We start from the raw sequence: 21,735 nt of genomic DNA, 5'->3' as shown, positions 1-21,735 counted from the left end.
TTGCTTGGTGTCTGTTGGAGGGTTTCATGGGTATGTACAGTTGTGTATCATCTGCATACAGGGCGTGGGAGAGACCGCTTGCCTTTATGATATCTTGGATTGGAGTTGTATAACACACGAACAAGAGTGGGCCCAGCACAGACCCCTGTGGAACTCCCCATTTCAGTGTCATAGAGTCGGATCGTTCATCTCCTATGGCTACTCCCTGTTGTCTTCCCGATAGATATGAGGCAAGCCAGTCTAGAGCAGTACCTTTCAGTCCAAATCTATGGTTCAGACGGGAAAGCAGGACTGATTGGTCTACGGTGTCAAAGGCAGAGGTAAGGTCCAAAAGAACAAGAACTGCTTCGTCCTTCATGTCCAGGCTGAGTAAAAGATCATTGTATACTCGAACTACAGCTGTTTCGACACTATGGTGTTGTCTGTAGGCGGACTGGAATGTTGCAAGCAAGGAGTTTCTATTGAGGTAGGAGATAAGTTGCTGACTGACTACACGCTCTATCACCTTTCCTAAGAAAGGCAAATTGGAGATAGGCCTGTAGTTCTTCAAGATCTCTGGATCAAGTGAGGATTTTTTTAGTATTGGAGTGATGAACGCCGTTTTTAGGATTGGTGGAAAAATTCCATGTTGCAAAGATTGGTTTGTTATATCAGTTATCGCAGGCAGAAGAACATCAATACAATTGCTGATGACATATGCAGGAGCAGGGTCGAGGGGGCAGGTCTTGATCGTTGTAGATTTGATGACCTTTAGGACCTCTGCTTCTGAGACCTTGAGAAAACTTTCAAAGGAGTGATTGACCCCGGTGATATTAATTTGTGATTGTTGAGGTATTGCAACGTCAAATGCCAAACGCAGGCCACGTACTTTGTCTTCAAAGAAATGGATAAAGCGTTGGGCGAGATCCCTGTCTGAGTTATGTGAGGGGAGGACCTGTAGAGGTTGTTCAACTGTCATACTCCGAACAATGCGGAATAGATTACTTTGGTTACTGTTGGAGATTTTCTGTTGGTGGTAACCTTTTTTCGCAACTTTCAGTGCCGTGCGATACTCTGAGGAGGTTTGATGCATGAGTTCTTTGTCAACAGTTAACTTGGACTTCATCCACTTCCTTTCCGTCGATCGCTTCTTGCGTTTCAGTGCCCGAAGGGATTCGTCGTACCACGGAGCATGTGGACGAAGTTGGACATATGTCGTCCTAACCGGGGCATGGAGGTCAAGGGTTGTCTTGAGTGTGTTATTGAAGAAAATTGTTTTAGCTTCGAGATCTAGAGCGTCTAGGTGAGTGACTTTAGCAAATGAGTCCTCGATGCTGGTCTTGAAACTAGTAAAGTCAATGCTCCGGAGGTTACGGAAATTAACTTTGTTCTTTTTGGTGACGGGGCGTGACAGGGCAGCTTTGAAGACAACAGCCGCGTGATCCGATGGCATGGCATGTACAACATACACGCATTCAACACAGTGTTCATTTTCAGACACAATTAATAGGTCGAGTGTGTGCCCGTGTGTGTGGGTTTGCTCCGAAACTAACTGCTTTAGACCAGCAGAAGAGAGTAGGTCATTCATAGTTCTAGTTAAAGGATGCATTGGACAATCAAGGTGGATGTTGAAGTCTCCACAAATTACTACATGACTTGTGAGGAGATTGGAAGTTTCAAGGAGCTGCGAAAACTCGGCAAAAAACTGCGCGGTTGTGAGACCTCTTCGTGCATTGGGTGGCCTGTAAATTGTTACAAGTGTGAGTGAGTCGTGCCCAGGAGAGTTAAAAGTGACCTCCAAGCATTCAAAGGTTAGGAAGGAGTGGGGCTTTGAAGCGGTCCTGTAGTACGTGCGCAGGATGATGCAAATGCCTCCTCCAGACTTCCCTTTTCGTGCAAGTTTCAAGAGGCGGTAATCTGGGAGGGTGTGTTGTATTTCTGCCAATACAGGACCATCACGACTGTCACCCTTGAGCCAGGCCTCGGTGACAGCCAAAATGTCGAGGTTTTCGGATATGATGAAGTCACATATTTCTGTCGATTTGTTCACCATTGAATGTGCATTCCAGAGCGCCACTCTACTATGTGTAACAGGACTAGTGTTGGATAGGGGAACCGGGATATTATTAGTGGAGAGCCGATAGTCTTTACGACTATGCTTATGTTCCAGTCTTTGTGCACTGGAAACAGGTTGGTAGATAGATGGACGATTGCCGATAAGAACAGGTATACACCTGTTGGTCTTTCTCCGCCTATGTTTGCCAGCCTTGCAGCCACGATGGGTACGACGGGTGCGACGGATACATGGATCGCGATCGGAACAGAAAGTTGCAGGGGTACCCGAGTGGAATGCACACGGTCTACGTAGTAGATTGAGGGAAGTGATGTCGCAACAAATGTAATCAGGAAAAGGACATTGAGTATAGGAATCTGGTCCACCATTAATAAGTTACAGTTTACAAGACAGGAATTAGTTGAGTTGTTGTTCTGATTCTGAACCGGTCGGACCTGTGTCCGAGCCACTGATCTCTATATAAAGACTGGATAGCTAATAAAGAGCCGCACAATGTACAAATTTGACACCATATTGGTGAGACCGGCTGGTGATCTACAAAGGACAAGTTGCCGTCTTTATAGACAGCATGATTTCTTTTGTAACGTCGCGGTTCACTTGACTTATATTTTGGCCACCACTACTGACCAACTGACCAAGGTTTTATAACTGGAATTTTTCTAACGTCGTGGTAATAATCACTACGGAAATATGTCCCTTTTAGAACATCATAATATGTGTACGTGACCGAAATGCGCGTCAACTGTTGATACAACGCGCGCGTATTTACGCGTAGAACGTTCGTGTTATACGCGGCCATCTTTGTGAGACCGGGGCGAATTGGTCAATAGACCGCTTGCAGACGCGTTCGATAATTGACGCGCTAAGGTGAGCGACGCCATGTTATGGGACAAAATGTGCGTGAATTGATATACGCCTGTCCCACAACATGGCGTCGCGCGCCTTTGCGCGTCGATTATCGAACGCGTCTGCAAGCGGTCTATATGCAAAGTCTACTGTGTGAATGTTGTATGCATATCCGCTATCCAGTCTTTATATAGAGATCAGTGGTCCGAGCGACAGTAATACAATAGTTGACACGTACATGATTGTTTATCTAACTCTCCGCGTTTCTCACGGTAGAACTCACCACAAATTGGTGGCAGCGGTGGGACGATCTGGATTTATACTGCGATTTGTATGCTGTGGATTTTTCTGTGGATTATGACACGAATGAGAAAAACACCGACGTGGACAAAATGGATCTACGACTCTTTCTTTGGATTTACCTTGGACTTACTTTGAGTGTCACGATGGACTTACTCATGGCGACTTTTTGTGCATTCGCTGATGGCACGACTGACCGATTGTGCTCTGACTCCTCCAAAGCCGAGACTGAGACAACCTGGATGTCATTCCCGGCAACAGGGACACTCGCCGGTAGAAACCGTCACACCTGAGTTTCGAGAACGTACCGCTTTTCCAGCTGAAAGCGGCAGATCAGCGTTATGCCCAGTTCTACTCTCCGCAGCAACAGAAACATTAGGGCAGGCCGAGTCTGTTCGCAAAGCCTCGGTCGGGCCGAAAGAAAAACAATGTAGATATTAGCAGGACACGACATGGGGTACAGGATGCAGATAACACTGGAGCTGAAGAAATCGTGACAATTTGAAATAATTTAGAGACTACGTCTGATCGTAATGATGATTTGGATTCACACTACATGCATCCGCGACGAGTTGACCGTCGAAAACATTGGACAAAAACATGGATCATCCTGAGAAACTTTGTGAGTCTTAGTGGTTGAAAAGAAGAGTGGGATGCGCAGCATGGACTCGGATGTGCATGGATTGATGACTTTGCGGAGTTACGGAGGAGCGACGCGGTATTCGTTGCACCGTATGATGGATCACGGTGAACACCCTGAGAGGAATACCACTGCAGTATTTTAACCTGAGGTGCGAAGATATTGGCTGATATAAGAACTGTTGGAACGGCATCGGGGAGTGCTGTACAAGTGCTGGACCTCGCTGGAAGGCAGGCCAGATAGATTGCAGCTGTTGGTGTCATGGTTCCGTCACAGCAGCCCATGCGGGAGTCGCTTTACTACGGCAGAAGTCAAACAGAGGTACTGGTAGTACAAGATGTCGCGGACATCGAGGACGACAACGTTACATCCGTCGTCACAGTGTTTTGGGTGGGCAAAGAGAAACCTCACAAAATAGCTAGAGATGATCGCTTCCAGTGATTAAGTTTTTGTTAAGGACGAGGCATTTTAGAACCGGCTTTCATGATCAATGTTGTTAGGTATTTTTTGACGTTTTGCTGAACTGAACATTGAAGCTTGCTAAACTGTATTATACAAGTGGATGGTTAAGATTCCTTGTGAGGAGGGGAGAGAAGGTAATGATCGTCGGGTGATCGTCGACGCTATTTGATTTTCTTATTGTTGACGATCGTTATTATATTTGCTTGTTGTCGACGATCGTTATTGAATTTGCTTCTTGTTGACGATCGTTATTATATTTGCTTGTTGTCGACGATCGTTATTGTATTTGCTTATTGTTGACGATCGTTATTATATTTGCTTATTGTCGACGATTGTTATTGTATTTGCTTATTGTTGACGATCGTTATTGTATATGCTTATTGTTGACGATCGTTATTATATTTGCTTATTGTCGACAATCGTTATTGTATTTGCTTATTGTTGACGATCGTTATTATATTTGCTTATTGTCGACGATCGTTATTGTATTTTCTTATTGTTGACGATCGTTATTATATTTGCTTATTGTTGTCGATCGTTATTGTATTTGCTTATTGTTGACGATCGTTATTATATTTGCTTATTCTCGACGATCGTTATTGTATTTGCTTATTGTTGACAATCGTTATTTATCGGTTATTGTCGACGACCCTATTCTTATTGTCATGATTGATGACAATCGCTTTTTGATTTGTTTAATGTTGGCGATTGTTATTGAATTTGCATATTGTCAAAGATCGCTATTGTATTTGCTTATTGTCGACGATCGTTAATGAATTTGCATATTGTTGACGATCGTTATTATATTTGCTTTATTGTCGACGATCGCTATTGTATTTGCTTATTGTCGACGATCGTTATTGTTGAAGATCGTTATTGTATCTGCTTATTGTCGACGATCGTTATTGTATTCGCTTAATGTTGACGACCGTTATTGATCGTTACAATCCTATTCGTTTATTGTTGATGATTGCCTATTGAATTTTAAGTGACTGGAATTTGAGCGAGATTGGTATTAGCGATATCTTGTTGTCAAACGTTTTACCCGGTTTTCGGAATGTACCTGTACATTGTGTCTATAATTTTAGTGGATACTTGAGGGACATTGGTCGCTCAAATTTTAGAAATGAATAATTGTGTAACATTTTTGATTTATTTATTTATCACAAGAGGGCGCCATTTAAATTGAAGCAATGTGGTGCTGCCCTCGCTTGGCTAGGTATTTTGTACACGTAGCTATTGTTGTGTGGAATTCAGCAGCTGCTGCCCCGCCTCGAGTCAAGCATGTTGTACTTTTTTGTTGGGTTAAAATTTCGCTTTTGTGTTTGGTGAGTTGCCTCGTCTTTAAATTTACCTCTTTATTTCCATGTACTAAGGAGTTGCAATAGTGTATTTTGTAGACATATTTAAGGTATATTTTTGAAGATTTTGTTGTATTTTGGACGGATGTTTTTTGGGGGCTGGTGGTAGGGCCTGGGTGTGTCGGCGTGACATGGTGGCCATTTTAGCCCAGTCTTAATTTTTTGTTGCAACTCCTTGACATGGTATTTGGGGGGATTGAAAATTGATGACTGATATTTTCACAGGTTTTGCTGGCGAGAACTAGTCCGGTTAATTTTTGAAATGCATTATGTGAGTGCATGTACATGTCATTAAATGTACATCACGGTACATGAACATTAATAGCCTACCTGGTTATGAATTTTAAGAGTTTTTCCTGAATATTTCTTTTTTTGGCTACTGTGGAATTTGTAATTTTGTTTGTGCATTCCTCATAAGCCAGCATTTTTGGTTTATGCAAATTTGGGCGTGTCTTGGAATTTCGCTCAGATCTTTTGTTAAATGGGGATTAATCCCATTCTAATTGGTTCTTGCCAGCAGCTGGGTGTTGACATGTGTAGACGAGTCAAATGTTGCATTATTTTGTTTCTGTAACTGGTATTCTCTGGTCTGGGTGGTCGCACACCTTCAAATTGTAATTGTTAATGTTTTAAAAATGAGAAGTGAAATTTGATTTTGATTTATTTTTGCCGGCCTATAATTTGTTTGTGATTTGTATCAATTAACTTGCACCTTTATAGTAATTTAATTAAGTGTGTAAGTTTCTCTAAAAATTAAGAAACCAGGAGTTTCACTCTTCTAATTTCGGATCTCATGTAATTTAACTGATTGAAACACATCATTTTTCATTATGAAAGCGAATTGCTAAACTGAATGAAATGAATTTATTTTTGTGTATTTAGAACCTAATTAATACAAAAATATAAAAAGGGAGCTTCCATCAAAGATTTTCAACTTGTATTTTCTTGATTAAGTTCGTAAGTTTTCTGTAATCGTTTAGAGGATTATAGTCGCCACCCTCCCCCTCGGCACGCTACAATTGTTCGATGCTTTATTAATTTGTAAATATTTCTCGGGAGCAAGGACGTTTTCTCGAGACGTTATTGTTGTATATTGCACTCCGTATAGAGCTACTTTTAGGATGTTTACTCATTAGTGTTGGTAGCTTTATAGATCTTGTTTGTGGAGACGCTGAGTGTAATTAGTTTTGTAGCATTGCCGTGATTGATGGATATTGTATGAGATCGCAAGAATAGTTCATAAAGCGATACAATGTTCATTGTGAGCGAATTACTAATCGTTACTTCGATTTTATTAGTGAGTGAGTTAAGTACGACAATTTATCTACTGATTGATTGTTAATTTGAGTCTGACAAGTTGTACAGTTCTTAAGACAGATCGTAAAAACATTAATGTTCATTTGTTGTTAAGCTGTATCTTTCAGTTCTTGAAAAGTTATGTTTATAGTTTTTAAGCTAGAAGGCCCAGAGGCTATCATTGTTTAACCATTTTGTGACTCTAATTAATAGATTGTATTGTTTCTGAGTCTGGCAACGGGCCCTAGTCCTCCTTGACGAAATCGGGCCACTTGAACGAGAACCACTGAGTCCCGGATCGTCACCTGTCAAGAAAAGATAAGTTGAACGGTTAGAGCGATAATTGAATTTAGGGAACATTTGAAATTTGTATTAGTTAATTAATGAAATAAACACTTCTTTCCTTGACATAGATTGATCTCCACAATCGATTGCTTACGTATTCACTAAGTATATTGTACACGTATGTGACTTTTTTTGTTAAGTGACTTACCTCCTCTGCGTGCAGGAAACTTCTCAAACGAAGCGGGGGGGGGGGAGTGTTGTGAAATTACACAGACTTTATTGCTCATCGATTATTGATTAATTGCTTATTGATTATTGGTAAAATATCCTCTGAATTACTTACACAGCGATGACTTGTGCGTGCGCGTAAATCAAAGACGCATGTAAGCAGCGCGAACTTGTTTTGGTCGCGCCAGCGCCCTCTTTCGACGGAGTGCGTAAAGTTGTTTTGCCACGCTACACGCTACCTTATAGCTAGAGTCCATCATTTGCAGTCATCCGAAAAGTAACTGGCGTAATTATTGTTGAAAAAACAAACTTGGTTGAAAGATAGTAGGGGAACTAAACTCCCTGTGAAATTATTCTTTCTGGGAAGCTGTCATTTTGAAGTAATCAACGAAAGAAGGTATTTTCCAACGGTGATTCTTAAGAAGCACCGTAGGAAATTTCAAATTAGTAGTTCGTTTTGTTATTCAGCGCAGCGTGCACAAGTATTGGAACGACGCACACGCGCGCGCGGTTGTTAGTATTCGTCGGATCAGTGCGCGACGTCGCGTATAGCTGCAATTCAAAACAATTCAAAACATGATTCAGCAACCGCGTGCCCCGTGGGTACGATCTTGCAGCGCCATGTTGTTTCCCATCATGCCTTGCGCGATCGTAACCCCTGGAATTGTGTAATTTAAATATACCAAAATACGGTACATTATAATTAGGGCTGCAGTTTATCCGTTTTACGTGCCGGCGCCATCATTAAAATGTTAAAAGTTGTGATTTTGAAGAATCAATCCTTTGAAACACAACGTTTGGACGTTGTGTTAATAGTTACACCTCTATGTTCCGACATCCCTATGTTCCGACTGTACATATTCCTATTCCTAACCCTAACCCTAACCCTAACCCTAACCCTAACCCTAACCCTAACCCTAACCCTAACCCTAACCGGGAGTAACACAATCTAGGTTGTCGGAACAAAGAGCAGTCACCGTGTTAATTAGCAAAGATTTGTATTAAATGTACGTACCCCTTTCGTGCCTTTACAACCACAGATACAGGGGGTTTTTAGCGAAAAACGCGGCTGACATAATCCATATCGTACAGGCTTCGCGAATTTTTAATTTATAATTTTTTTGTTCGTATGTGACGTTATGTGCAAAGCTAAGCACTCGAGCGCGAGCGCATTATGGGCGCGCCCGGCGTGCAATCTTCGAAATGCCCGCGCAGTACGCTGTGAATAGCCATTCAGCGTCATTTACGTCATCATCACAGCCAGGGGTTAGCGTAAGGAACGAGCACGCGCCCCTGGAGTCAAGGCTGATGGTTCAGTAACTTTTGATTTGAAATTGAGATCTTAGAATGCTGTTTTTCTCGGGATGTACAGCTGAAGCTTTGCTGAAACTTCATCAGGTGAGTTGCTAAGTATCCTTCATTAGACTTTGAACTCTTCAAACGAACAAAATGCACAAATTACAAATGATGGACTGTAGCTTTAAGTTCTAGAAGTTTATCGTAAATATTATTATTAGAATGTTTGGTTCTTTATTCCATTCTTCTTCTTTCGTGTAGTTAGTAGTACTGTACATCAGGCTATTTCTTGGAGCTGCGTAAGCCAGTTGATTTGTGCGTCTTTTGGGCACGACAGATCAGTCATCCCGTCAGGAGGTTGGAGGTCGGGGCAGTGGTATAATATATGATCTGCCGTCTGCTCATCTGCACCACAGGTGCATGCCGGTGAATCCCGGAGTTTCCAGTGGTGCATGTTGGCATTGAATCTCCCAACCCCAGTTCGCAGCCGGTTCAGTGTAACCCACTTCCTCCGGGGTAGTTCCGAGCCAGCAGGAGCTTTGGTGCCAGGGGGAACAGTGAACTGCCTTGGGCGAACCGTCCCTTCCCAGCCCTTTTCCCACTCTTGTATTAGGCTAAAGTCGGATCTGCTGAGGGCGGCTGCATGTCGGGAGAAAGGTCGACGCGATCGGAGGCGTTGGCCACCTAGGTCCTGGGATTCTGTCGTAATTTTGTGAAGAAGGTGGTCATCATCGGCAAGGGATTTGGTTGTGAGCTTGTGTGTCAGATTCTCGCGGCGTAGCCTTGGTGGTGCGATTCCAGCGAGGACTGGGAGGAGATCTGTGGGTGTAGGACGGAGACATCCAGTGATGAGCCGCATGGTGTCATTTAGTACACAGTCCAGCTTTCTGGTGTGGGTACTCCTGCACCACGCTTGCGCAGCATATTCAGCAGAGCTGTAAACCAGGGCTAGAGCTCCTGTGCGAAGGGTGGATGTTGATGCACCCCATGATGTACCAGCCAGGCGACGCAACAAGTTGTTCCTTGCCGACACTTTTGCTCGTAGGGCTTCGAGGTGCTGTCTGTATGTCAGCTGTCTGTCCAGTATCACTCCAAGGTAAGTTGGGTGGGGGTTGTTCGGTAGGGGAGTCCCGTTATGAAGAACAGTCATCTGTCGATTGGCTTCCTTGGTGTTGAGATGAAAGGCAGTTGCAGTAGTCTTGGCAACGCTCAGCTTGAGTCTCCACTTCTTGAGGTAGTCTGTAAGTAGCTCCATTTTATTCCATTGTAAACACTTTGTTAAGTACAGTTTACAAGACAGGTATTAGTTGAGTTGTTGTTCCGATTCTGAACCGGTCAGACCTGTGTCCGAGAGACAGTAACAAAATAGTTGAAACGTACATGTCTCTAAGTCTCCGCGTTTCTCACGGTAGAACTCACCACAATATTATGTTAGGTTACATTTGATTATGTATTAGTGTAGGCCTCGTATATTTCTTCTTCACTTTTAAAAGGAGCCAAAAAGCCTTATGGAAAGTGATTATAATTTAGAATGAGAGACTTGGCATGGATTGCATTCAACTGTCATTACAAGCAACGTATTCGAAATGTGCTATTATGTTGTGAGATGTCTGTAGCCCCCATCACACTGTCGCGATGTAGCGTCCCGATCACGATAAGACAGTGCTGAGACGCAAGACTCGACGACATCCTGAAACTCGGAACGACATCTTGAGCACCGTTTCGGCATACTACAGGTCGTGCATGGTCGGCCGTGGAGCCACGATTAGTTTCAACAGTTGAAACATATCGTGATGGTCGGCCAAAAATCCAACACGGATCCAAGTCTGTTCTCTCTCTGTACTAGAGATAAAACTCATTATAAACTAAATCTGATAAAAATTCAACCGAAATATTTCCTATCCTTCGAGTTTTACCGGAGTGGGGCAACTTACAATCGAAATTACGAATTGGTAGGAAAAGGTTTGTATTTTTTGCTTCATGAACTATTTCAAAGCATGAAACATTTGGCCGTTTGCTTTCGCTCGAGACTCGTGATTATGCATTTACGCCAATAATTTATTTGATGTGGCAGTCCCCGCTTAAGCTGATGATTTACTTCTTCACAGACATCTCGATCAGATAACTGGTACTTATTTGTTGTCGATAGAATCAACAACAATCTATAATCTGAATCGATCGATCGACACGAAAAAAAAAATCAACCTCGTCCCCAGGGCGTCGAGCAGTACGCACCCAACACTACCTGCTCTCACCCTGGTAAGGGACAATTTGAATGTGGAAACACGTATGCAAATGAGGAATAGTCTGGTGCCTGCCTTTGCAAATATTGGGTAAAACAGAATCAATTCGTCGCGCTGTGGGTTACGGAAACACGACTGTTTTCGAAGTTAAAATGTTACAATCTTATCCCGCAAATATGCAGTATGACATTTCAAATTAATATGTGCAAATTGGAAAGGAAAGGAGTATATTTGAGATGTGGATGTTATAATTACATTGATCGTGAAAACTCATGATACAAGTTGGACAATCTTAGAAAACAAGTAAAATCGTTGGTGGTTAAAGGTACCTCTCTCAACGTGTTTTCACTTCATCTTCCTATTTTCAGATATCATCCATCGACAGCTAGGCCGCTTTATTTGTCAGCCCAGCAGAACATCTGATATTATAGTTTACTCATAAAAAAAGGAAAACTCGGACGGATCTAGGTTCCCAAGTTGGATTTCTTTTTGGGGAACTAAACTCTAGGTTGTCTTGAACCAAAGTTAAATTGTGTCATAGGTCATAAATAACATAAAAAAAACTTACTGTGAATTGCACATTTACGTGCATAGGGATGAGTTGGGCTTATTGCAACTCTTGGCTTTCTGTAAATGTTGACAAGCCTACATAGCTGGGAATCGGATTAAGATCATCTGGCATTCAAACTCGCTCACAAAAAAAAGGAATATTAAACATATCCTAGACAGAAAAAAAAATGTCTACTAAAGCAAGGCTTCCACCAACATCTGTTTAATTGTAATTTTGAATAATTGCACGAAATTCAAACTTGGAAAGGTCAACTACATGATTCACGATTAAAAAAGCATAACTTTCCAAGCGTGAAGGGAAGTGAAATACGACTATATACGGAAAGAAAAGAAAGAAAACACATTTATTTACCAATTTTTGATAACAATCTTGACGATGAATGATTACAAAAGCCACTAACTTATCCATATATGCTCATTTGAGTCAGCAACTGGCTGATAAGAGTGCAGTTTGTTTGAACACACAGATTATTTGAAATGAAATTTAGCAAATAGTACAATGACCGCACAGTGTATTATACTACATACCACACTTCCGCAAATTTATTTTCAGCTGAACAGAGCCGATACTAATAGCGTGACTACTAACATTACATGCGTGGCAAGTCAATTATGAAACTCATAATGACTTTTGGAGATCTCGGGGTTCTTTTTTTTTTGGGGGGGGGGGCAATAAAGGCATTTCAGCCATCAATTATTAATATTATAACTCTTTAAAGTGTTGTTTAGTATTTTGTCATTAATAGTCCAGTAATCTCTGAATTCCAAAGAGTGACAATTCACTCCATCTTCCAGTGAAGATTCACTCCCACAGTTGGAAACTAGGGACTAGACGTTTAAGGGTGAAATTCCTTCAATCGTAAAGATCAAGTTTTCACTCGAGCTTCGTCTGAAGTATTTCATTTTTTCAGACTTTTTCAATCAAACATAATAGTGATTTTCACTCTTAGACGTCTAGTCTCTAATTTCACTCTTTGCAATTTAGAGAGTAAGAATTGACATAATATAATAAATGCATAACCCTGACATTTTAGTTAACAATCACGTTTTTGCTCTAAGACCTTTTTTTAGGGCTGCCATGAAGACACACAAACAATTCAAAACATTTTGTCTTTGGGAAATATGATTTTAAGCTATTAGAAATGCGCCCGAAATATGACCATATATGACCATATTTTGAAAATGTGGACAATTTTATCCCCGCATGGCTTCTCCGAGGGAATTTTACCGCTACTTCCACAGAGGTTTCTCCATTTGGTTTCTGGTGTGGAAATATTTCTTTTATTGTATAGGGCAGGAAATATAGCCCGATTCAGGGAGATTTATGCAGAGGAACCTCGGACGGAAAAAAAAAAAACATGACGACGAATGAAAAAAAAAACATTTTAGCATCTGGAACTAAGATGTTACATTTTGTATATCCTACAATCTTTCGATGTAAAACTTGACGAAAAATTATCAAAGTCACCCTTTTCACTGATGTACAGTTAAAGTTTTAGCACAACACTGGGTTTTAATACACATCAGATGGTACACAGTCACAACAGAGGGATTGCTTTCTTCTTAAGGTTTTGGAATTTGTTGAATGGGGGGGGGGGGGGCTGGGGTGGCCTCATTCTGAGCAGGGAGCACTCAATACATATTACTTTAATTATAAAAAAAGTTATTTTGTGTCTCCCTCCCCAAATTCTGAGGGGTAGGGTGGGAAGCAAGTGTGTGTAGGGTTGGGTGTGAATAAAGGCCTCAGTGGGGATGGGAGTGACCCAATACCTATCTCCCCTGTTTGCGCACTAAAATGGTATTCGACAGAAAAAAAAATGTATTTAGTTTTTCGGTGCCTTTTACCCCAGGGCCATCTCTAAAATTGTGAACAGTTTTGGGAGCAGTAGCTGTTTCGTACTTTGATGATGACAATAATTATGGCAATGACGGTGACGACAATAACGTTCCTAAATAGGCTAAAATTATGTTTTCGTAATAATGTTAGACAGAAGGTTCATTAAGTTTGCGTCCATACCATTTTACATCCGTTCAAGTTGAAAGATGCAGGAATATTTGCTCAATTAATTAAAGGGTAGGATTTTGCTTAGGTGTCGGAAAACATGCCTTTCAATATATACTGTAAACGAGGTTATTGATTATCATATTTCTCAAGGGTTGATTTTGATTGAATTCATTGCCAATGAATACATTGCCACCACAATTCATCATCAATTTGGCTGCCAAATACATTAAACGGAGAGGAAAAACCTGTATAACATCTCTAAAGCCAGAAGAGACGTGATCGAGTGATTGCGGGTAACTAAAGTGAGTAGACCCACTATATGTTATTTATTTGAGTTTCCCAACAAAATGATTCAATTTAATATAAGCGTATACCTCGAGGATATATTGAGGTTCTAGTGTACAAGCTCTAAAGGTTTACATACAGCTAAATTTATAACGATTTACCCTATATCTGTTACCATCTTTCTTGATCACGTCTATATATTCTACCCGAATAAAGCAAATGCATTGCATCACTTGATAGCCAATATTTTATGAAGTCTGAAGAATGGATAATGATGAATGATTAATGGATTTTGCATGTTACAAGTCAGTACCTGTTGAAGTCACTGTTTTTTCGTAATTTCAAGTTGAATATCAGTAACAATTGTCTTCAAGGTGTGGGTTGACTAACGACAAAGTAACGTCTTAGTCAAGGCCCCATGGAATATATCCGTTGATCCGAGACTAGATCATTAATGTTTTCGAATAGTACGTGATTGTTTCACGAATTAATTGTGATAGACATGATGCGATTTACACTTGTTATATACCCAAAATGTTGAGGTCCTATTAAAGTTACTAAACTGCTTCAATAACTGGGATTTTCACCTGTTATTATCCGGAAAATTACGTCCTTTCATTTCCCTCATTCGATCAGAACGATATGTATTGCAGATCTCTGCAAACTACGGCAAATATGGCTACATATCGTGGATATCTTTGTTGCACATGTTTACAGCAATAGCAATTGAACGTTCTATAGTGCAAGCACAAAACAAATTTTAAAATATGCAAAGGTTTTTTTTTTCGCCTGTACATCCGCTTCTTTGTCTTATTTTCTCTAAACTGTTAATTATATATCGTGCCTTTACTGCTATAAAGTACCAACATGGTGCAAATATAGGCAAATTTCATTCCAATATTCTCTTTAACGAATTTCAAAACAGAAAAAAAACATCTTCTTGACAACGCATTATTCATATCACAAAAAAGGTATGATTTAAAATTACCTTCATTTTCAAAACCATTTACGACAACACTGAAAATAACTGAGTATGATGTTATAATTATTGGCTTATACGTTCTGCCATAATATTAAACATAGTAAGATATAAACTGTTTCATTGACAAGTGCCTGCAAAGCAGTAATGTATCTGTGTAACATAACCTTGATTATACAAACAGTTGTACTCTAATAACCTCCAAAGTCGTAACAAAGCTGTAAAAATTTCAGAAATTAATGACAGCTCCAGCTATATGTGATTAATGCAATAGTGCTTTAATAGAGTAGATTACCGCACGAATTAAAACACTGTGTTACTCACCATGGAGGCAATGATAAGATGTACAATACAATACATATTAATAATAAAAAAAATAACCTGAAGAAATAAAACCATTGTTTTTAAAATTCAAATATTTCATGAACACGCATTGTTCACCATGTTTAAAGGTATTTGCATATTCTCAAAAGTAACCTGCTGAATCACCATCAAAAGGCTTATTTTGGTTAAAGATCATATTGGCCTATATTGGTACCAAACACCCCGTTTAATTATTTCGTCTGGCCTGCTCTGATTGAGCAAAAATCAAGGAATGTTTAAGTACAGAGCGCTGCGGACGAAAGCGTGTTTCGTGATAAAAAGGTTTTCCCACTATTTTCGATATTCGCTCAGCTGACACTTCAAAAGGTATATGTCTTAATGTTCTACTTTGGATGATCACTATACATGAAAGAAATTAACGATCCCTTATAGCTGTTAAACCAGTGGCGCACCCAAGGGTGGGGGGCTGGGGGGGGGGGGGGGTTGAGCTGTGGTAAACCGATACCGATGTTTGTTCTTAATGTCAACGTTTACTGGGTTCCAGAAATGGAGACATCAGAGCTGAAAGTTTTGATGCTGGATGCTGAAGTAGGACCTGCTGATGTTGAAACCAGCTCCGTATCGTTGGACTTAGCTGGGCGTGCGATTGTCAAACGGCGACTGATACGGTTGAGGTACGGTGCAATGGCGGAACGAACCTCCTCGCGACGAACGCAGAACATGATGAAGACAACAACGCCCTTCCAAAAAAAAAGAGAACATTTAATCATGTCAGAGGTACATCTGCTATTTATAATTTGAAAAATCAAATCAGCTTCATGTGAACATACTTTTTTTCGAAGACTTTAGTAAACAGCTTGATATTTTTCCATTTACCTGCAAGGAGTTGGCCAGACAGAAGATAAGTTGGAAGGCAAACGTCGCTCCTTCGATGGCCAGGAATCCAAAACACCAGGTCACGCCCATTAGGGCCGAGATGGCTACGGCATTCTGGAGGCGTTTAGAGATCTGCTGGGAGTGAGAGGCTTCTCTGACCTTGAGCAGACTGCGCATGACCAAGATGAAGGTGATGATGTTGTGGATGAGGATCAGACCAATGGGAGCAAGGAGGCCCAGATAAAGCACAAGGCCAGGCTCAATGAAGCAACTGAAAGGATAAAACAAAATGATCATGATTCATTCAGACCCAGTTGTTTTACTTCAGAACACATCATCCTTAATCTAATATTCTGTGTGTGTTGAGAGTGGTTTAAAATATATTCCAAAATTTAGATAACGCCGAACTCTTACAAACATCGTATCCAAGATCGTGTTGATTTGCAGATGAACCTAAAAGCGTCCCTCTATTAAAACAAAGACAACAATATCATGTACTTACTAATGCTCGTTACCATAGTGATGAGACGCTGCAGCTAAAGTGATTGTCAAGACAATCAATGGTGAGCCTAAAAAGGGAAAACAAAAGGAGTATTCCAAAAATTCCAAACCATATCATACCTTTCAAATAATAATGATTTAAATAATTCTGGAAGGGTTTAAAAAGGCTACATTTTGCCAGAACAGGAACTCACCCCAAGCGATGAGGCAAGCCTTGAGCATGTAGTGAGGCGTGTCTTCTGGGAACACCTTCACCGTACTGACGTACATGTTCCTGGCTTCAACGGCCATCCACATCATAGTGGACAGAGTCAAGTAGTGGAGTAAAGCTGCCACGAACGCACAACCACCTGTGGTAGCCTTTGGGTATCAAAAAGCCATTTGAAGGTAAGTCATTTCATTTGCTGTTAGGGTCAGTTGGGGTGTTGGGGGTGTAGGAATGGTTAAAATATCTAGCAGTTTGAATGTCATCTTATTTCAAGAACTAACCTTGGCGGCGTCCACGCCGGCAAGGAACACCACGTACAACATGAACAGGGAGAAGCAGAAATGAATGAAGATCTGACGAGATTTGCCGCTTCGTAGCTTCCTGGAAACCAAATTAATTTGGACATTTGGACGTTAATTGAAGATTTTAAAAAAAATGTGGAGAGCTATGCCAGTAGGTGTTTATGATTGATTTTAATACTTTATAGTTAAAGATTGATATACTGTGTGATGTGAACACAAAACACCTCTACGAGGTTACGCGTACCGCCACAGTGATAGGCTTGCATTATCTAGACTTGCATTTTAAAAAAATATATGGCTTTTATGCATCACTGCATTCTTATCTCTAAGACCATCTCGAATCCAACTGCACAACGACAATAAGAGGTCTCACAAGCCCGCCTTACCAAGATGCTCCTAGATGAAAGGGACATAACCTGATGGAACACCCGCCTACTTAATTACCAGACGTAGCTCCATGTGACATTTAGTTGTCCGTGGCCTTTTTCACGGACACAAGACCTTACCAAAGCATTCCATTCAGAGTTGAGGACAGTACCTACTTATGGTTATACCATGACCTATCTTACCTGATAGCTAGGTATATAATCAACGTTATGGCCAGTGCTATGATTGATAATGCACAGCCAACCTGGCTGATGATATCAAGCGCTTTCTTTGCAGGAGCGTCAATTAAACCATCAGGTGCCTGGCCCTTCACATCCTTAGGAAAAAGGAAAACAGTTTTTAAAGATCAATTTTAGACCAAGAGTGGCTAACATGACAAGAGTAGCTAGCTGAATCTTTCAACAACGAAACAGTTTTCAAATTCTCAAAGTTTGAAACGTAGTTTGATAGATGGGATGACTATGATTTTTTTCATGGAAAGATTCTTCAAAGATTATCATGAAGGCGACGATTCTTTCTTCTTATGATACATACCACGAGGATGGCAAAGTTTGTTGCGTGGTCGCAGTTACAGGAGACTTGCTCATTGTGCAGTTGTGTACGCGCGCAGCCAGCTGGTGACCAATCACCGACTCCATCTTCAAGTTCAAAGTCCCAGGACACGCACTGGATCGTCTCTAACTCTTCACTCGTGGTATGATCAGGTGCCTGTTTTAGAAATCAAACTAATGATTGGATTGTATCTGTTATGAGATATGTTAAAGTTATACAAATATCAAAGTTTGATTGATGTATTCCTATCACATGACATGAACGACGTTTGGGGACATTAATATTGTTGGGACGTTAATAATTTACACTGCAAACAATTTCCTACTTAGACACGTATTAACTTGCCTTGAATTTGATCACGACTGGCTCAGTAAGGTTGACAAGTTCAGTATTCTCCACAGTCAGTGAGACGACAGATCCAGCGACCTTACGAGTCGAGTTTTTCTCCCCTCGATTCTCTCTGATTGAAGTGGACTGGAACAACGTATCGTCAGCGTAGATCAGAAAACTGGCCTGCAGTTTTGCAGAGCTGTCACCTACATTCAGATTAAATAAGCAAACGTAATTCAGTTAAAGTGATTATGGTATTCAGCAATACCAATTAAATAATGTGCTGTAAAGTAGTAAATGTACATTTTGGGAAACAGCTAGTTTTCTCTTCAGCTGAATAACGTCCGTGTCATGGTGTCAGATCTTCTTTCAAACCTGCTTCCCCAAACAAAGAATTCAACTTCCCTTCAAGAGAATCTATACTCCTCAGAAAAAACAATCAAAAGCATTGGCCCTAACTGAAGTTACTTACTGTCAGATGATTGGATCAAGTCAATGATGTTCCTTGGTAATTGAACCGATGCCAACACATCGATACTCAAAGGGATGTTGCTGCTATCCATGAACGTCTGGACTTCAGTACCAACAAGTGAGCCCTCTTGTGGTGACCCTTGTCCAGGATGTCGTACAGATACAAAGCTGAGTCCATTTTGAGCCAGTGTTGGATCCAGACTGACTGCCTCGACGTGGATGGTGTCCTGACGTATACTGAAATTACCTTCTTGTCTCAGAGAAAGGGAAACCTGACTCTCTAAGGACTGGATAATGGCCGAGGAGCTACTACCATTGAAATCGGGAGCTTGGGAGTCAGGAGTTTCCCCACCACTCATGATGACATTGTTCACAGTCTCCAACACCAACTTGGTAACCTTTACATGGACAACAACACGAATGCATTACCTTTGAGCTGTTTGCCTTTTGGTTCTTTCTCAGAACTATTTTTTTATGTGGTGGGCCCTAATTTTTGTGTTCTGGTTCAATTTAATTATCCAATCTCTTTTCAAAGATGATTTGTACTCTGACTTCTAATTTATATCGGAAAACTGAGAAACGGGAGTTTTCCCCAACACTCATGATGACATTGCTTACAGTCTCCAACACCAATTCAGTAACCTTTACAATGACATCACTACGAATGCATTACATTTGAGCTCGTTGCTTATTTTTGGTTCTTTCTCAGAACAATTTTTATGTGGTGGGCCCTAATGGTTGCGTTCTGGTTTGGTTCAATTATTTAATCTCTTGTCAAAGATGATTTGTACTCTGACTTCTAATTCATATCGGAAAACTGAGAGTCAGGAGTTTCCTGAGCATTCGTGGTAATATGGCCAACAGTCCCCGGTACATACTCCAAGATTTAGATGATTCATTAATTTTTAGCTAAATAATAAGAAGAGAGGAAAACAGTAAATCCCAATACGTAGCCTATTAGGTTGACGTTATTCGTAAATCGGGCTCTTTTCCCAACACTTGCTCGAAGTAATTTGTAATTATCACTATTACACACCTCCGTGTCGCCAGATCCTGCCATGACAATGTTTGCAAGAATGTTGGACACCAGCTCCACATCTTTTGCACCCTCTTGCGACTCTGACGTCTGACTGGCCAGAAATTCGGCCACTTCAACCACGTTTCCTGTACTTACCTCAACCTGTAACCAAAAGATGGTAACTGGATCTTATATGTATATATTTACTTAGAAGGACACATGTTTCAAGCAACAGATCTGCTTTGAAATACGTATAGGTTTACCTCTTAGAAATTAAAAACGAATGATTAGGCCTAAACAAATTCTCCGGTTTCTGGTATGCGCGCGCGTCGCCGTAGCCATGTGCGTCGGCAATATGAAAAAAAGTGTTTTTTGTTTCAATGTAAGATGATGTCTCAAAACCGCCGAACTCACTGGTTTGACTGGAATCCTGCTGCCGCTCAATTTTAACGTGTTTTTAGATGGGGTTACGATCGAGTATGATCTTTATGTGGCCTCTCTGGACTCCCATATATTTTGCATTAAATTTAGTCTGGCACCATTTGCAGTCATCAGCCGACATTTGAAGAAAAAAAAACAAAGGAAAAAAACAAGCCGCGTAGCCGCACCACTTTTGGGGCAAGCTCGATACCAGAAACCGGAGACTTTTTTTTTGGCCTTAAAAGTTGTGACTGGATTTTCCAGACTATAGCTGTTTTTCGAAATTATTGATCCTATATTTAAAAACCTTTGACCGATTTTGTTTCCAATTTAAACACAACAACACCTGTACGACGTCCGCAAAGGTAACATCGTTCCTATTTTCACCACAGCTACGAGGCTCGTTCTCCTCCCATTTGAAATACAAAGGAGGCTCTACAACTGAACAGTTCCTCACAGCTCGAGGTTCACCGGCTGATGAGAGAAATTATTTGTAGAAATACTCGTTTTAGGAAGTTGGCCTACATAAGGGTTGAAATGCCAATAACTATGATGGATTATATTGTTGAAATAGAAAAATGAAGAGCCTTTGCAGGGTGGCGTAGTGTTCTTACCATTTATGGTATCAAGTGGACATCTCTCCAATGACTCTGCAGTTGATCCTGCTAACGTAACAGGCCATGTCAAATCTGCGTAGCTTTCAGCTTCACACGGACCTGAAAACATGGAAAGATAACTTCGGCACGTTATTATTGTGGCGCTGGAACCGGGGCTCCCCTGAACTGGGGTCGCCCTGGCCTCCTGACTTATACCTTTGGTAAGCCTTGACGAGCGGCGATGTAGGTGACCTAGGGAATGCGTACGTTCGGAAGAGACACGGACTGACAGACTGAACAGACGATTAAGGAGCATATACTGACACCTTTATTTATCAGACAACAATGACAATCAAGTTCTCTAAATTCTCCACTAGGTTCAATTTGGAATGTAAGAGTCAATCAACAATTAGTACTGAAACGGCACCTGTCTTAAGGGCTGACTATTCGCAGCGCTATCCCCATGTTCTATTGCGACTTAACTATCGGGCAACCCCAAGTTACCGGCGGCAGGATATGAGGACTTCCGAGGGCCGAGTGGATACAGTACAGCCCACGAGGTAGCAACACACGGACCAAGCGTCGATCCCCTGTGTGCCTCCGGTGTGTCGTCAGCACGTCCGTGCTGCAACACGACAACGCACACACGTCAGTTCTCCACGAGACGCCGCAATCCACGTCCGTTCTCAACGACACGCGGTTATCAACTCATGCACATGAACGCGCGAACGGTCAAGTACGCGCGCGGGTTTGTTCACGGGCTGAATCCACTGATCTCTATATAAAGACTGGATAGCTAATAAAGAGCCGCACAATGTACGAATTTGACGCCATATTGGTGAGACCGGCTGGTGATCTACAAAGGACAAGTTGTCGTTTGTATAGACAGCATGATTTCTTT

At 41.2% G+C, this 21,735-nt stretch overlaps 1 protein-coding gene across 1 annotated transcript; it reads right to left on the bottom strand.

The window, feature by feature from the left end:
* Nucleotides 1-15,662: 15,662 nt before the first annotated feature.
* LOC119725106 (adhesion G-protein coupled receptor G6-like) lies at nt 15,663-20,610 on the bottom strand. Its single transcript, XM_038196467.1, has 11 exons — nt 20,583-20,610; nt 19,837-20,006; nt 18,802-19,198; nt 18,345-18,535; nt 17,982-18,155; nt 17,630-17,763; nt 17,040-17,139; nt 16,745-16,910; nt 16,552-16,618; nt 16,050-16,320; nt 15,663-15,913 (listed from the first exon to the last, which is right to left on the bottom strand). The coding sequence occupies exons 1-11, from the start codon at nt 20,608-20,610 to the stop codon at nt 15,704-15,706; spliced, it is 1,908 nt and encodes a 635-aa protein (XP_038052395.1). The 3' UTR covers nt 15,663-15,703.
* Between the last annotated feature and the right edge of the window lie 1,125 nt (nt 20,611-21,735).

This window comes from Patiria miniata, unplaced genomic scaffold, assembly GCF_015706575.1.
Source record: "Patiria miniata isolate m_02_andy unplaced genomic scaffold, ASM1570657v1 HiC_scaffold_18, whole genome shotgun sequence".
Classification (NCBI taxonomy): Eukaryota; Metazoa; Echinodermata; class Asteroidea; order Valvatida; family Asterinidae; genus Patiria; species Patiria miniata.
The sequence above is the reverse complement of the archived record's forward strand: the minus strand, read 5'-3'. Positions and strand labels throughout refer to the sequence as shown.